Raw genomic sequence first — 18,765 nt, forward strand, 5'->3', positions numbered from 1 at the left:
CAGTACTGAAAACAATTCTTAAGACGGGTGACAAATTTATGCTTTTATTTAAAAAAAATGCTAAATAATTTCCTAAAACAGCTGGGCACTCTGGTTTTTAGCAACTCTTATGGGAGTAAATATTGCATTTTTGGGGCATTATTTTCAGCTGTGGATTAGCACACATTTCATGCTCTAGCAGCACAAATTTAGGATACATGTGGGATTCACAACAGCACACACAGCAACGTGGCTCACCTTTTATCGGGCTTTGTTTACACAGGTAATTCTTGACAATAGGATGAATTAATTGTTAATTTTGGTCTTTTTCGTGGTATTTGTTGACAATAAGAAAAATATAAAATATCACCAGACTTCTTTTTTATTTAGTAATACTGAGTGAGTATATCCTGTGCCACTGCTATTCAGTTTCAACCTCCACTTTCACAGCTTCAACTCTCTGTCACTGGACCATCTGTCTAAAAGCCTGAGAGGCTCCTGTGTCAGTCACTTTAAGTATCATCTGTCAGTCTCCCCCTCAGCAAGCAGTGATGCCACACTTCGCTCGCGGAAGCTCCTGGATACCACCTCCTTGATTACGATGAATAACGGGGACAAATGACTAACAAAAATCCTATAAAAATAGATGAAATATGAGTATAAAAAATTCTTGATGCAAGCACCAACAGCTGTGTTGGCTGTATAGATTGGGTATCCCATCTGTTTTTACTTATGATATAGTGTATGTATTCTCCAGGTCTGCTGATATTAATGAGAGAGGGCTGCGAGCACTGAAGAATTATGTTTTTCTTTTACACCGTCGGTGTTCTTTACAAGCTTTCACGGAGACATTTACCCTCGTGGTGATCGAGACAAGGACACTTGAGGAGGATGTGGTTTTAAAATGAGAGAAATGGGCGACAGAAACTCCATCATTATCTTTCTTCCCATCAAAGTGCTTTTTGTTTTTAAAGTTCAAACTGTACAGTATTAACATAAACATTGTTTGGACATACAGTAGTAGCATGCTGAAAATTCACAGTTAAGTCTGAAAATATTTAATTTTTCTAAAGATGGGTCTATATTTTCAAAGCTATGTAATGAGTGCATTTGATTTTAGGAATGGTTACCAATAAATAATAATAAAAAAAAAAGAAGGGGCATCACGTGTCACATGGCGTCACAGTGGAAATTAGAATGGAAACGCCGGAAGAGACTTCTTCTATATCTGTGTTTTGATGCATCAGTTACTGTAAGGGACGCATGATGAAGTGCCTTTTGTTCAAGTCTGCCATCTATAGATCATGGATCTGAAATAAAGTTGATGAAGAAGATGGGATTTTGAACAGGCTATATGGGACTGAAGCCAGGTGCGGCTGTGCGAGACACAGTGAGCACGCGCTCCGTTCCTCCCTGGCCGAGCTTCTCTGCACTGCGCAGGCCGCCGTAGAGCCTCTCTTCCACCGACATGACCATCTTGTCTGTCAGGCTGCTCTCGGATAGAATAGCTTGACTGCTGTTGTTGTTTCTGTTGTTGACTCTCGGATCCATGTGGCTCGTCTGTGTCGTCACCGTGGTCAGGCTAGTTGTGCTTTCTGTAGAGACCTCGCAGCCGTCACCATCACAACTCTTAGTCGCATCGGTACCCTCAGAGGTTGTACTTCCTGTGGCTTCTCCCGCGGTTCCTCCGCTTGACGGATCTTTGTTCTCTGCGCCGTCTTTGGCTGCATCCTCGCAAGCCGCAACCTCGCTGGCTTCTTCGTCGGCGGCGCTCGCAATGCGCGAGAGCGTGCTGTGATACCTGGTGTCCAGAGGGTAACCGGCGCTGTCACCTCTCCGCAGCGGAGTGAACCTCTGCCTCTCCAGAGATGGCGAGTACCGACCCCCGGCGCCTGAACCCGGGTCGCTGTATTGCTTGTGTCTCTGCCACTGTTTCCGGAGGTGAACTCTGGATCGGTGCCTGGAGCGCAGCGGAGAATCCGGCTGGTCGAACCGCGGATCGTGACGGAGGAACTCGTTGAAAAGGGCGTCCGTCTTCTCGTCGATGCTGTAGTCGCGGCGGCGGAGACGGGGTTTGTGGGGACTAGATTGCTGTGGGATTGGCTTCGTCAGCGGAGACATCAGCTGTGATTCTGGAGCTTTCTGAGGATGAAGGGATTTCAGAAGCTGATATGGTTCTTGAAGGGTGAGAGACTGGCTGCCAGTTTGAGATCTCTCCTTTGATTTCTCCTCCATCTCTGTGGTGTCGGTCATCTCGTCCTCCAGCTCCTCCTGGAACAGCTTGGCCTCGATGCTCTCGCACACCGAACCTTTTCTCCCAGAGTTGGTAAAGAACAATCTTCTCTCAGACGCCGTCTTCCCTCTTGGAGCTCCAGGAGGCCCAAAAAGCCGCATTTCCTCAGGGTGCCTGGACGGTGCTTCAATGGAGGCGTAGCCGCTGTCCATCTGGAGGAGTTTACGGTTCCCTACCTCTCCTTCTCCCCCGGCTCCACTTCCCGCCTCACTGTCCCCGCCTGACGCCCCTCTGATTCCTCCCTCCAACATCTCTCCCTCCCCTTCTCCTTCTGGCTCATCGTCCAGGTCTTGGGACAAGCAGCTGTCCAGGCCCGAGCGAGCTCCTGTACCACCGAGGGATGAGACGCTGTCGGCATCGCTGCGGTTCGACTCCCGATCTGTGCTGCTCTGGTCGGATGAGGCGTATTGCTCCAGAGAGGCTCGCAAGCTCCAAATGTCTCTGTAAAGGGAGGGGGGCGCCTCCAAGCTCTCCCGGCGAATCATGAAGGAGGGGGATGAGCCTGAGTCGGCCCTTCGTCTGGCTTCGGCTCCCAACACCACCTCGTCTCCGTCATCTGCCTCACTGTTTTTCCTCACGTCTGATGTCTTTGTGTCTTTAGTTGTCCTCCACATGTCTTCAAAGCTTTCCTGCACAGCAGCTCCTTGTTGTGCCTCGAACAACTCGTCATCTTCTATCAAGTCCAGCTCGACTCCCGCTGCTTCTGTTCTTATAACTGCGCCGAACTGTGTTTCTATTTCTTCTCCCGTCCCGTTGGCCGTGGCCTCTTCTTGCCTCTGGTTGCGACAATCATTTGTTGGCGAACAGAGATCCTCTCTTCTGGCGCCATTGCAACCACCTACCTCCACCATGACCTCTAGCTTTAACCTGCACAGATGGAGAACAGTCAGTTAATCAATATATGTGGGAATTTCATGGTGCAAGTCGTGGGATTTTGGTGAAGGGATGTACCTGCTGAGGAAGACTGAGGATGTGGGTGCTGTGTCGGGGTGAGACAGAGACTCTGCAGAGAGGGACTGGAGGCCGCTGGTCTGGATGGGGGACTGTGGGAAAGAGTCAATGACCTCATCTCGGAGAGACGAAGAGTCGTCTTCGGTGTGATCGGTGGTTTCACTCGCTGCTCTCTGTCTCTGGAAGGGCCTTCTCTTGGGGGATCCTGATGATCACATGAAAAGATAAAATGTCTACTTGATGTTTTTCTTCAGATTTTTTTTTTATTGTAGCTATTTTTTGCATAGTTAGACAAAATCGAATCTCACTCATCAGACCATTTATAACATTTATCCAAACCTTTGGCATCCAGGCTGGCAGCCCGGTGACTGCTGTCAAACTTCCACCTCCGGAAGTAAGGCCCTGCCCCCTCCAGGCTGGCATGGCGCCGCAGTTTAGAGAAGAAATGTAGAACTGAAGTCTGGCCCGGAGCTTGAGTCGACTCTCCTCTCATCCCCCTTTCGCTCTCAGCCTCTCCCCTGTCCCCGGTAGCCTCCATCTGACAGAAGAGATGAAGGGAGAGGAGGATGGAGGGAGGTGATGAGACATTAAGGAGGGGTTGAGGCAGACGAGCCGAGGCGAAGCCCTCGGGGGACGGCAGTTTGTCATATTGTCACTCAGCTGCAGCGATGACTGATGTCACGGTGCATCAGTGGGTCTGAGCCTGTGGCAGCTGCTTTTCACAGCTCTGTTAATATGTGATACAAGTGGATCAATCCTCACCGAGGAATCTATCTGTGCAAAATGTGCTTCTGGCCAAAGAAAGCAAGCTCACAATTTCACTGTAAAGAAAACATTTAGGGGTTTACGGATTTCTAAAAATGTGAGCTGGCATTCCTGAGAGTCTGACCCTGAAATGTTGACATTTCGCTGACGACGAGACGCCAGGATGAAAATATTAGTTTTGCCTGAGAACCAAAAACTCAATAAAAATACTGAGCATGTTGTCCCATGATGATGAAGTGATAAAAAGAAGAGTCTACAGCTGGTGACTCTGTGAGGCTGTACTTAGGCACAGCCTCACTTTGAGCTGGTCTGGACCAAAGTGGTTGACCGACCAACCAACAGACACATCATTGCCCTCCAAAGAGTCATGTTTCTATAGTGGATAAAAATGTATTGACCTGTATTATGAAATGACCATTTTCATAACTGTCAATACAAAGTGGTGGAAGGTGAAACTCACTGTCTGGGACCTTGTGTGCTGTGCGTTTATGGCTGATGATGCCTGTCTGAGGCTCTGGTCCAGGATGGTGGAGTGATGGGGGTCTCCAGGCAGACCTCCGCTGAGGCTCTGTGCCAGCCAGTCAGGGACTCTTCTCTCAGTGGGCTGGAGAGAGAAATCAACAAAGATGAAAAAAACAACAGTTGTAAGCTGATTTACCTAACAGATTGTTGTCATAGCAACAAAACTCTCACATCAGGCATAGCCAGGGGGATCGGTGGCTAACTTTCCTACCTCAAATGAAGTCAGTCTTAATATTTATGCAACAGACAGGCTTAATTAGACTAGTCTAACACCATTTGAAGGCCAAGATTAGTCTTTAACTAAGTTTATGCAACTGGTCCCAGATTTGGTGACATGAGTGAGATTAATCCCAGCCAGTGTAAAGTTACCTGGTAGATGGTGAGGGGCAGTTTGGGCGTCGCAGCTTCAGTGATGTTGACGGTGCTGCTCTCCGTTGAGTCACACTCCATGATGGTGAGGATCTTCAGGTCACACGGGGCGGGAGGCAGGTGAAGGTGGGTCAGCCGGGCCTTTTTCAGGTGGTGGAAGTCTCCCTCCGTCAGAGTGTACCTGGGAAAGAGGATAAATCATCAAATCTAATTCCACCCAGTGCTCACCTCAATGATAATAATGTAAAAATCAACTGTTGAACTGTACCTGCGTCCTTTGTCTTGAGTCGCCTTCTCCTGTTCGTAAAGCGCCGATTCATTAAAGGAGACCCTGCGGCCAGTAGACCCGGTGGAGACGAATCGTTCTGACTCTCCATCGTGACAGCTCGTAGCGGAGAAAGCGTCTGAGTCATCCAGATGAATGGTGATCTCTGAGTGACAAAGAGAACAAGGACGGGAGAAATAACGTGAGTGACGACAGTGGACCAGAAGACGTGTGTATGTATGAACTTGAGAAAATAACTCTGACCTTGGGTGGGCTGAGAATCCTCAGCATAAGTGGTGTTTGTCTTCTCGGGGTCATCGCTCGCTCTGAAAGGGGGAAAAGATTTTTACTCTTTGTCCCCTTTTCACTGAAAACACAAATGTCTCATCACATCACAGCTTTAATCCACTGCTGTCACAATCACGTTGGCTCCTGTAATCCCGGTGTGTTTGCAGACAAACTACGCCTGTCGGTCCAACACAGTGCGTCACTGAGCGAGGCGGCACCCACCTGGAGTAGCGTCGTCCACCCATGCAGCAGCGGTGACAGAAGAGGAGCAACAGGGAGAGCAGGACCAGCGTCCCCCCGGCAAAAGCACTCAGCAGCACCAACAGCAACACATAGTTGTCCACGTGGCCCGCCGACACAGGCACATCCTGATCACGAGCAGCAGAGAACAGATGTTAGCTATATTCAGGCAATACAATGCAATTTTAGGGTACTTGAACTTTACTTCATGCTGATTTAATTCACTACATTTCAGAAGGAAATATTGTACTTTTCACTTCAATACATTTGACATACAAATTACAGAATGTAATCACTTCTTGAAATTAAAATTATAATAAAAATATAGTGGTTGAATGGTTGAATGAACCAAAACAGTAAAATCAGGTAATAACTCTCCCTGAGAAGAAGCAATATTATGAATGCAGGACTTTTACTTGTATTTTCTCTGTTAATTTTTTTCTTTGATTACTTCTTCCACCAGTGGAGTTCAGTTTATCTATCAAATACTGGACAATGGAGCTTCTTTGTCCAGCTCATTTGCAGTGTATAAAGATTAAAAAAAATCACACACCAACCAGTTTTCCAATCCCACTAGAAGATTAATCGATTAGTTGTCAACTATTAAATGAATCGCCAACTATTTTGATTATCAATTAATCAGTTTGAGTATTTTTATTTTATTTTTTATAAGTAAAAATTCTCTGATTCCAGCTTCTTAAATGTGAATATTATCTGGTTTCTTCACTGAATATCTTTGAGTTGTGGAGAGAAAAAGACATTTGAGGATGTCACTTTGATCTTTTGGAAACACTGATTGCCATTTTTCACCATTTCCTGACATTTTATAGACCAAACAACAAATTAATTAATCAAGAAAATGATCAACAGATTAATCAACAATGAAAATAATCATTAGTTGAGGCCCTAAATCCAACCCTACCTCCCTTGGATCAAAGGACACCACAAAAAAAGATATATCCTGAAATATAAATAAAGAATTTACCTTAAAAGTTAAAAATATAACTTTTTCTTGCTGACAGGAATAAAAATCTAATATTGACAGAAAATATCATGCGTCACTAAAAATATCCAACTTCAAACCCTGGTACTCTCTGTACTGTCACTGTCAAGGTTGCACATCATCAATTTAATTCCCAATACTGTGTTCACACAGCATGGCTGGAGCTCGTAACTCATTCCTTTAACAGCACAATAAGGCAGAAGCGTACATATCTCTGTTGTCATGTTTAGTTGCTGTGAGCTTGCTGGCTGTGTTCGTCCTGCTGGGACAGTAATTGATTCTTCTCCCTTTGAGCTTTGCAGCAATGAAGAAACTCTTTGTCGCATTACGCTGCCAGCTAGGCGCCGTGATATTTAATAAGGAGTGGAATTAACACTGAAAGATTTCCATGAGTCCCTGCCTCCTCACAGTGATTCTTATCCACACACACACACTCATATACATCCTGCCTGCGTACACACACACATACAGAGTCAACTGCTTTCTACTCTCTGATTAATACTCTCATTGTTGGCTGAGTGAGCTTGGGGATGCTAATCGAAACGTCAGCGAGACCCTTAATTCAATCTCCCAGCTCTTCTCAATGAGGGGGAAATGAGGCCTCCGCAGGCTAAAAATGGAAATCGGAGGAGGATGCAGACACACATGAGCAATCCCCACACCAGACTTTCCTGGCTCTTCTTCCGATATCAGTTTCAAAAAGAGAATGGAAATAATTGGCCTCTTTTCGCCGTCACAAAGGGAATATTCATCTATTGCAACATTTAGCATTACATAATATATGAAAATGTTAAAGGTTGTCATCGTGCGCAGATTTAAAGGAGACCGTGGAGTGGAGAAGCTCCTCACTGAGCAGAAACCGACCTTTAGATGATGATGGGAGCAGCAGCAAGGTCATTAAAGGTCATTTGAAAGTTGGTTTGTCCTCCTGATACAACCGTAGAAGGGAACATTGGTACATTTTTCTTAATAAGGCCAAAATTACACGAACTGCCTCCTTATCTATGTTCTCTACTGACTCCTCAAACTATCAGAAGCTGCAACCCTCGGTCATGCGGACAAATTATGTGCTCAAAAGTGGAAGTGCTTTTAAAGTTTTTGCACCCTCATCTTGGTGTGAGCTACAGAGTCTCTTTAAACTAAATGATTTTATAAGCATGCGAGATTTTAAAACAGGACTATTTGAACACTGAATGTAGACTACATGTTACTGAACACTGGTAATCAATTGGTTGATGCAATTTGCTGTTTTTTTTAAGTCTGTTACTTGTCTCTTTTATGGGAATTTTGTATGCTGAAATTTTGGCCAGGACGCCCTTGTAAAAGAGATTTTAAATCTCAATGGGAATAATATCCTGGAAAAGGTTAAATAAAAAAATAATTAATGAATAAAAAAAACAAAGTCTGCTGCTGACTGCATGTACAGACACTATAGGGCTGCAACTCATTATTATTTTCATTAATCTGCCCGTTACTTCGATAGGATAGGATGAACTTTTATTAATTCCTCAATCAAACACTTTGTCTATAAAATGTCAGAAAACGGTGAAAATTATATTTGTAGGTTTTTTCAATTTCTAGTTTGCTTTCTCCAACTTCCTTGTTTTGTCTGACAATCAGTGCAAAACCAGAAAATATTCAGTTTACAGCAGCAAATCCTCACAAATGGAGAAGCAGCAAACAGATAACGTTTGACATTTTAATTGAAAAATGACTGAAACGATTCATTTTCTGTTGACTAACTAATGCAGTTGGATTAGGAAACAGAGGGCGCGTGTGTGTGTGTGTGCGTGTGTGTGTGTGTGTGTGATAAAGAGTTGGTTTTGGGTTGACTCTGCTTTACTGTAAATAGTAAAGGCACTTCTGTGAGACAAAGCATCAATCAGTCTGTGTCAACCTCAACCACGAGCTCAATCCAACAGCAAGCCAGTCACGAGAGCGCTGCTGAATAGAAGAAACTGACATTTTCTACTTATAAAACCAGAAAAGGTTGATGATGATTATGTGCGTTGGTGCGAATGAGAACACCTTTTTTTCTTGAAACCTCAAACCTGCTTCAGGCCTGAACGTGTTAAACTAAGTCTCATGTAACACACACACATTCATTAGATGCTGTAGTGTACAGTATAATGTGTTTGAAGCTGAATGTATGTGTGTCTGTGTAAGAATAACGTCTCCATCACAACATGCTTTGATACACCCCCAGTTACACACACACACTCAGTCACAGCGTCTGTAGCTTAATGAAATCTGCTGTTTTTACCAGCTCAGCCAAACAGGAAGAACAACACAATCAATCAGCTTGAGCAGCGAAGCCTCTCGCCAGTCTTTAGACCATGTTTCTAACACACACTGTCGAGGCAAACAACAGTCAATTCTCCCTCTGCACAGACAGCTTTAACTGTCCGATAATCACCGCCGCTGGCTCAGATATCCCCCCCTGGCCTCCGGGCTACATGGCACACACAGCCAGCTGCACACTCAGTCCGGTTTTTGAGTCCAATCCTCTTTGGATACAGATCAAGCTGTCCTCCACTACAGCTCCACCTGGGATATAATACCTGTTACTGGGACATTGTGGTGTGTTTACTGTGTCTACCTATTGGTCTTGGCTGAGGTCCAGTTTGATCCGTATAAAGTATAGTGGATGAGTTGTCACGTAAACACCAGCTGATGTGAAGGTGTAGAGAGTGTTGAGTGTTGATGGTGTCGGAGACGTAGCGGTATACTCACAGTGGAGTTCTCAGTCAGACTTGTCAGAACAGGCAAATCATTGCTCATGGTCCAGGTCAGCGTGTGTTAACCCTGCAGAGGATGGAGAAAGGGAAGTCAGACAGAGCTGCCGCTTCTTTCTAGACAATAATACAATTATTTCCTGCAGCAAAGTAAAAGTGCAGGTACTATACTATACAGTATCTTATTCCTCTGACCACCATTGTCGTTTAAAAACTATTAAAAACACATCAATGAGCCACACTGTTGCACCAGGTGACATGTTCCTTCATTACAATGCATGTGGTGACTGTAGTTTATTTTGACTCAGTAACACACACACGTCCTGCTGCCATAAATAAGCACCAGATGTGTATTAATCCACAGCTGTAAACAGTCCCCAACAAAAACACGATTTCCTCCCGTTTGAGTAACATTTTCTAAAGACTACAGTGGCCAGCTGTTTCAGGAAATGATTTAGCCTGTTTTAGAAATGTAAGTGTGCATTGATTTAAACCTGCAGTAGGCAGAATGCTTTAGGCCTCATTGGGCAAAAATTCCATCATAACCTTTCAGCATGTTGTAATTCAAGTGTTCTGAGAGAAAACTAGACCTCTGCACCTCCTCATGGCTCTGTTTTGAAGGCTATAATGTAATCTAGCCTGTGACGGGAGACTTTGACCAATCACAGGTCATTTCAGAGAGAGAGAGCGTTCCTATTGGCTGTTCATTCAACGGAGGCAGCTGTCAATCACTCGCGAACTCTGGTCAAACTAGGCTGATCAAATATGAATCAATATTCTGTTACTGTAATGCCTATTTCTCTCCTCAAATGTTTTCATAAACATCTTGTAGTGTACCGTTTAGCTGTAAAAAGAGAACGTTTGCTCCGGCTGGTGGGCGGTGCTTGGTATTTTCTCAACTTTTCTCCACATGGCGGCCGGGTCACAAACGTTCTCATTTTACAGTTAACAGTTACAGGCAATAGATGTGCTCTGAATTTCGAATTAACCTATTTTAGTCACTAGCTTTACAATTTTACTGGTTTTTTTTGTCAGAAAAGTTACACCGGTGTATCTTCCTGGTAATGTAAATGATTATTTGAAACAACATTTATCAAGAAGTGAGATCAAATTTACAGAAAATATAACTTTAAAAAATGTTTTAGTCAAACATTTCATGGGTCTCTTGGGTTGCACTGAGCAATTTTAAACTCATGGATTCAGTATTTCTAATTTCCTGGCTACAGCCCTGGCTGGGGCAATGCTTCCTATTTATATATATATATTTGCACTTCCATGACATTGGAGGATTTGCAACGGACAGATGGTCAAAATCGGTACAACAGAGGCTAAGATATCGTCACTTTTTGTCTAATATGACAATGTCTTTCATTAGATGTTACAATTTTGACGTCATCCATCTCAAGCAAAGTTAACCCTGATGACATCACTAGAGCATCAGAAAGCATTACTACACAACAGGCTGAACCGTAGCTGGTCCTCTTGTTTAAAATTGGTGTAATGCCCCTTTAACACACTGAAATGACATAAACCTAACACTTGTCTGGATTGAGTGCTGTACATTAAACCCTACTGATGTGTCTAAAGATTTACTGACATCTCCTGACGATGGACCATTATACACACACACAATATCAAATAATACTCAAGAATCTCTCATCTCCGTCTTTAGACTACAGTCTGTGAAATGAGACGTGTGGTAAGAGAAGGAAAAAAAGCTGACAGATCATAATCATTTACACCGAGTGCAGCTTGTGTAACATCAGTCCATGGTTGCATTCCTTACACATAGTGGTAACACTGCTGCACATTCCCTCTCCATGTGAGAGTCATATTTTATGTAATATCTCATACAGCTCAAGGTAACAATGACGAGGACGAAGCTCTGAATAGCAAGAGCACACCGACAATAGAGAGCCACAGACAAATCATGCTGAATATTGGTAACACGTTACTTTAATATAATAAATTATTTAACACAGTATGATGTAGTTGTAAGCAAATACAAGGTTTTTTTTAATGTTTATTAATGTACGGTATTTGTTAAAAAATTTAAATATGTTGTATCAACATTTTATATTACAGCTGATTTAAACTATTATATATTTACTGATTATACGTGATAAATAGAGGACTGGGGACTTAAAGTAACACTGGAAGTGTATTAATGAAGGATTACAAGTTTCTGCCTGATATTTTATTTTTATTTTGACATGATTCATTCTCCCTCGAGACAGATGTGTTGAAAACATCTGTCCTCTCTTGGGACTGAAAAACAGTTAAAATGATTTAAAGCTACCTTGCAGAAGAATTAAATGGTCTTACGCATTATATTGTCCAAGGTCTCAAAATGTCCTTGCTGGTGGACTTACATTTTCCTTTTCTTTCTTATTACAGCCAAGATAATACACTAAACCACACTTAGAGAATTGGCTTTAATTTTATTTTTTCAAAGCAGAAGCCCATTTAAATCATTTTCATATAGTAACTGACCTGTTACAGCAAAGAACCTGCAATTAATGCTGTCAGTCCAAACTCATTAATAGCGTCATGCATCTCTGACATGAAATAGTATAATATATAATGTTGATCCATGGTGTGTCAGTCTTGACAAACTCATGCTGTGAAGCCAAACAGTGTTCAAACCAACACAAAACTTGATTTTAATTCTAATTGAGGTGCCAAAGTTTCCCAAAAAATACCAAATATATCCTGCTGAATGGCTTTATCCTATACTATACATTTTTCCTATGCTGAACATTTGTGTTCTAGTAATTAAATGGTGCAGCCATGAAAAAAAAAAAATGTACCGTGATGTAAACATCATCAATACACTATTTCACTGTCAGATTTAAAACTGCCCGAGGGGAAATAAAAGGAGGAAAGTGTGGGTTAATGGGTTTTTAATATTTGAATCATCATTATGCTACTTTTGAGAATAATAAATGTATCATAATTGCATTTTTTGTTTGTCACATTATTATTATGATTATACTTATTAAGAAATACTCAAAAATGTAATTAATAAAATATATATTTATTATTTAATCATTTCATTTAATTATGTATTCATCAATTAAGAATAACTTTTTTCCTATTAGTCTAATTCGTCATTCTTAAAGTTGTAGATATAGGGATGCACCGATCTGACTTTTTCAGTCACGATACCGATACCAATACCTGGGCTTTGGGTATTGGCTCATACCGAGTACCAATTGACTTAAACATTACTTTTTCTAGCTTTGTAAAAATAAACGTAACAAATAAATACATAGGTATACATTTCCTGATTGTTATTTATTATTGAAATTATAAATCGTACACCAGCAACTTGGTAAAAATCTTTAAATTATCAAGAATTCCAGTATGTAATGTATATAGTATATAAACATAGAATTGAATTGAATAGATCGGCCTCATTGTCACCGATACCCTATCCAGCTATTTGAGTCAGTATCGGCCCGATATCCGATCCGGTATCGGTATCAGTGCATCCCTAGAAAAGTAGTAGTAGTAGTAGTGGTAGTAGTAATAGTAGTATAAATGGCCTCATCTGGCTCTATACACTTTCTCCTCTGCTGAACATTTGTGCCCTAATAATAGCAGGCTATAACTAATATTAATTAGGCTAATAATGTTTGACTTCTTTGCATCATAATCATCTGATTTTAATAAGTATAAGTAACCAGAATAGAATTGAAAACACTGACCCCGACTGGTGGAGAAAAAATACATCCAAAGTGTGTGTGCGTGTGCGCGCGCGCGCGCGCGTGTGTGTGCGCGCGCGCGTCAGATTCCAGGGTCTCATGACATGTTACATCCTCACATCATCATCATCTCTGGCTTTAACAGCAGGCAGACAGACAGACAGACAGACATACTTTCATTCCATTAGTGGATTGTAGTGATGCTTGTGGTGTTTACACCCTTATAAGCACCATCAGGTTACATGGAGGGAGGCGGAGGAGGAGGAAGAGGAGGAGGAGGGGTCATATCACCCTGACGTGTGTGTGACTGGATGCTGATGTTGTCCAGATGTGCTGCTGTATCTTACGGTCTATAGAGGCGTTGAGGTGTTGGAGCAGCTTCTTCCTCTACAGCGACCCGCTGCAGCCGGCGTTGCTCAGCAGCAGCAGCCTCATCAGCATCAGCAGCAGCATCTTCCTCTCTCCTCCGAAAACCCGCCGATCAGAGCTGTCCAGCATCATCTCTGCGTCGTCTGCTCTCAGCCTGCATGCGGGGAATAAAATCACCATCACAGGATGTCAACCCACATGTGCCTGGGTCAAACATCTCTCACTAAAACCACCACGATTATCTTTGAGACATCTTATATAATAAAATATAGTATAGCACATTGTAGCCTGTATAGGTCCGTGAAGTGGTGCTGATGAGAGCGGGATGAGATGTGACTCACCCGGCTGTAGACTCGGTGAGAAGCGGCGGTCCGGTCCACCGGCAGCCTGCTGCTCCGTCTGCATACTTTAATTTGGGCTTCAAATGAAGACTGTAGTTATGAATGAAACCACACGCGATTAGACACACCCACCGCCCGCTCCCTGCGCACCACGTGACCAGCACTGACGACGATGATGGTGGTGGTGATGATGATGATGTGAGATGGAGGAGAAAACCTCATTCAGTTGCTCATGAATGGCAGCAGCTGACAGAGCGATTGATTGGTTGGCTATATGGGATTTCTTTTTTTTTCTTTTTTTTTTTTGGTATTTATCCAAGACATTCTAATAATGAATATCTTAATATTTTTCAATTTGCTGTGTTTGACTCTGTTTCTCTTTGTTGCGCGACATAATGCAGGGAGACAGCTGGATGTTGTGGATTTTGTAATCTCACGTTTCTCCACCTGGTGGCAGCGTTGCACTGTTGTTTTCACTGTTTGTACTTCAGATGGAAGTTCTTCATGCAGATTTTTTTCAAAGTCAGATCCAGTCCAGACTCACAACTAAATAAAGAAAAATTAATTCAAATTCAATAGAACTCATCCAAATTAGAGACAAGATTGTTCTCTCAAACGAAAGGTTTGATCCTTAAATATTGTTATCTCAATTCAAGTTTCCAGCATCACAGTTCCACAGTGCAAAACATGTTAGTAAAAAGGCAGTAAAAAGGTTAGTAGTGCAAAGTACAAATGGAGATGAAGAAAACTGTTAAAACTGAATATAGTGCAGGGTAACAACTGAGATACACGACTATTAAAAAAGTGAATATAGTGCAGAAGAAACTGTTAAAAATTAATACAGTGCAGGGTAACTCCAGTAGCTTAGTCTATGAAAGTGCACTGTGTGCATTATTATCTGTCATGCAGACCGTCCTCCTTTGTCCCCCCCCCCCCCCTCCCTAGAGAGGTGTTGTACAAAGCAGCAGTTGGTAGAATTGATGCTATAAATAACTATGATTAAAACAAGTTATTTTTATAAAACGGTCACTGTATCCTGAAAGTAGTGCATGAGACAGTAAATCTGGAAAAAAAAATCATTTGTCCTCCGGTGCTCCTAATGGCATCTGCAAAATTTCACAGAGCGGAGCAAAACAACCAATCTCGCCTCAAATGTTTTCAGAAACATCATGTAGTGTACTGTTTAGCTCTAAATGAGAAAGTTTCTGACCATGTTGAGATCTGTTGAGGAAATACCAAACACCGCCCACCATGCTTGATGATTGATGCACCTGCAGTTTGGGTGCATGTTTAGGCCTCTTTGATGATTTATGCCCATTAGAGCTGCAACGATTAATCGATTAGATGTCAACTATTAAATTAATCGCCAACTATTAATAATTAATTAATCGGTTTGAGTAATTTTTTAAGAAAAAGACTGCAGCTTCTTAAATGTGAATATTTTCTGGTTTCTTTACTCCTCTATGACAGTAAACTGAATATCTTTGAGTTTTATACAAATACATTTGAGGACATCATCTTGGACTTTGGGAAACACTGATCAACATTTTTACCATTTTTTCTGACATTTTATAGACCAAACAACTAATCGATTAATTGAGAAAATAATCAACAGATTAATTGACAATGAAAATAATCGTTTATTTGCAGCCCTAATGACCGTGATAACCCTCCTTTCTTAAGAGTGTTTGTAATTCGGTTCAGTGTTTAAGTTTTTTACATCATATGTTTACATTATTTTGTCTAAACCTTGTGTATTTTTTTTTCATCACAAATGTTTTCTACACTATTTCACACTCATTTTCTAATCCAAAAAGGCTTCTTGCAATCATCCCCTCTGCAGCGTACATTCCTGTGTGATGTAGACATGAAGGAGCAGCCCAAATGGAAAATGCGTCAGCTAGAACGGGGCAGGAGGTCTAATCTGCGCCTGTGTGATAACAGAAAGCTGGAGGACGATGTCTGAGTTAGAAAGTCAGAGTCAGACATGTGAAGAACTCATCTCGTGTTTCTGCACAAAGACTTTCCCCCCAAAACTTTAGCAAACTAGACCAAAACTCCAACAGCCGGTTGAGTGACAGAAATAACAGCACACATGAGCAGTGATTACTTTGATTCGACTGAGGGAATCAGTTCAGAGCCAACAAAATGACCCACATGTATTTTACCCACTGGAGTTAACCGACATAATGAAGTCTGTTTTAGGAGTGAGGTGTCACATTTTTTGGTTAGACGCAGAAGAGATGCTGTTGATGCAGGAATGTGACCACATGACCTCATATGTCACGTCTGTGTAGACTGCAATGACCTCTAATGTCTTCTCAGACTATGTGTCTTACATTCCAGTAGGTTTTTATAAGCTCCTCAGTCTCTTTTCCGTTTGTTTAAGAGGATCTAATTCACCCTACGAGCAGAAAGACAGCTCTTCAAACATCTGCAACATGAACACAGCATATGGTTTTCAAGGACTTGGGACATGTTTATACACTTTAGAAGAAACAAAATGTTGCCACTGTGGGCACAGTTTCTGAGATAATTATTAGGGCTGTCAGCGTTAACGTGATAATAACGCATAAAACGTTTTAACGCCACTAATTTCTTTAACACATTAACACAAAGGATCTTTCAGAGGATGTTGCTAGAATGCTAGAGTGAAATTACTGGTATCATATGAAACTAGAAAAAAACTAATAAATCCATCGGTACCAACTATGTCATACTAGCTTTTTGCGAAGGAGGTTAAATAACGCTCCAAACTGACGCTAAATTTTGGCGGGGAAAAAACTATCATGGCCATTTTCAAAGGGGTCCCTTGACCTCTGACCTCAAGATATGTGAATGTAAATGGGTTCTATGGGTACCCACGAGTCTCCCCTTTACAGACATGCCCACTTTATGATAATCACATGCAGTTTGGAGCAAGTCATAGTCAAGTCAGCACACTGACACACTGACAGCTGTTGTTGCCGGTTGGGCTTGCGTTTGACATGGTATGATTTGAGCATATTTTTTTAGGATATAAAGTAATGCTTTTAAGATCAGTGAAGAGCCTTAAGTGCTTCTGTATTTGCAGACAACGCGACAGCCATTTGGTGATTTCCTCACTTTATCAACAACACTCTTGTTGAAATATTCGGGACTTGATTCCTCCTCACATGCAAATGTTTTCATCTCTGAAATTCCATCGACGCTAAGGTGTAACATACCAGAGAGTTGAAACATCTGGGAAATGATGCCAGGAAGGGCTGTATAGGGGGAGTGTTTCTCTGTGTGTGTGTATGTGTGTGTGTGTCTGGGAGTGTGTGTGTGTGTGTGTGTGTTGCTGGATGTTTGACGTCAGAGCTGCGTCTGTGCATGCTCTGGAGAGCAGGACATCCTGTGGAATTGTTCTCAGCGAGGCCCGAAGAATGTAAAGCAGCAACCTCTCCCTTTCTCACTCGTCTCGGCGAAACGTTGGAGTGGCATGCTGCCATAGAAATGTGGGGGAGGCTCAGGGAGGGAGGGAGGACGAGATCTCCATCCCAATCTCACTGGGACATCGAGTTCATTAAGTCACTTAAAAGGAAAGGAAAACAAACGAGTATGGGATTCCTTTTGAATTCCAGTGAAGATTAAGAGGAAGTTATGGTTTCAAATGTTATTTACTGTGTGTATGTGTGTAGCTCTCATATTTCTGGAGCATATGAATCATTAGAGAAAGAAACAGATGAAAATACTCCACGGAAACAGCTATGCAACACATAAAACAGAACAGACAAGGAGAAGATTGATAGTTGCTGTTTTTCCTGCACATTCTTCACAGACAAGAAAAGACACCGTGAGGCAAACATGTCTGCATTCAGGAGAGGAGTGAGTGTGGGGGTGAGGAAGAGAGGTAGGTGATATGGGAGTGGAATGACGCAGGCTGGACAAAGCGGGGGAGTTGTGGGTGCAGCTATTTTTAGCTACAGTGTGGAGACACATATTAGCTGCATTTCTCTGCCCTATCCAGGCTTCCTACGTCACTTTACTCCAAGCTGGTCCTCTCTCTGCTGTGAGTCATGTGACAGGTGCAGCCCTGAGATCCTGCTGTGGACAAGAGGTGGGACACGAATACTAAACAGCAGAGGATGAAAAAGACCGCAGAGAACAAAGGCTGGATGCTGTCTGCCAGCGTCTCCTCCCACTGGCTGAGCAGTGAGATTATACCGCATCCATAGATGTGCATGTAGGGTGTTTCCTTGCCTTCAGCCAATGCAGTGCATGCTGGGACAGGTGTCAGCTCCCACTTTGAAGAGGGGGAAAAAGGAGGAATGATTGAGTATATTAAACCCTCTTTGTATAATACTGAATTTTAAAATAAAATAAATGTTATAATTCAAATATGTGATTTTGAGCTGTTTAAATACTTGCTTGACTTGACTTTGCATTACACACCTGGGCTTATTTGTGTAGTTGAAAATCACTATATGAAACTACAAGCTTTTCTTTATAATTTACTATCTAAAGAATGTGCAGTAATTATTATTATTGTGAATTATACAGTGAGTTGTAGCTACACAAATGTGCCTTGGAGTTGACAGGTGTTTTTTGATTAAGAGGCAATCCAATTTGATTTAAATAGCACAAAACCACACATATTTATCTCTGAGGGCTTTACAATCTGTACCACATATGACCACATCTATTTTTAGACCTAAACAAATAACAAATATGAAAGTGAAAAAGGAAATTAAGAAGGCTGACTCATCTAAAGAGTGATAAGCAGTTTAAGGTGTGCTTATTCTGGTTTTATCATCACTGTGTTTGTAGGTTGCACAATACAGATGAGTTCGTGTTATAATGTCATCCAGCCTGGGATTTATTTTTACACATTAATATAGCACCATAGAAAAAAACCTAGTGTTATAATAGGAGGTAAAGATTTGTTGGTGACTATTAGTCATTTTTGGACAAGCA

The 18,765-nt window shown here is 42.0% G+C and overlaps 1 protein-coding gene across 1 annotated transcript; it reads right to left on the reverse strand.

Annotated features, from left to right (window-relative positions):
• Positions 1-932: 932 nt before the first annotated feature.
• Positions 933-13,986, reverse strand: cbarpa (CACN subunit beta associated regulatory protein a). Its single transcript, XM_074651009.1, has 11 exons — positions 13,828-13,986; positions 13,465-13,640; positions 9,409-9,480; positions 5,655-5,800; positions 5,409-5,470; positions 5,148-5,310; positions 4,880-5,060; positions 4,449-4,592; positions 3,563-3,761; positions 3,224-3,428; positions 933-3,139 (listed from the first exon to the last, which is right to left on the reverse strand). Exons 3-11 carry the CDS (start codon positions 9,454-9,456, stop codon positions 1,330-1,332), a joined length of 2,958 nt encoding a protein of 985 aa, XP_074507110.1. The 5' UTR covers positions 9,457-9,480; positions 13,465-13,640; positions 13,828-13,986; the 3' UTR covers positions 933-1,329.
• Between the last annotated feature and the right edge of the window lie 4,779 nt (positions 13,987-18,765).

The sequence above is a fragment of the Sebastes fasciatus genome, chromosome 11 (assembly GCF_043250625.1).
Source record: "Sebastes fasciatus isolate fSebFas1 chromosome 11, fSebFas1.pri, whole genome shotgun sequence".
Classification (NCBI taxonomy): domain Eukaryota; kingdom Metazoa; phylum Chordata; class Actinopteri; order Perciformes; family Sebastidae; genus Sebastes; species Sebastes fasciatus.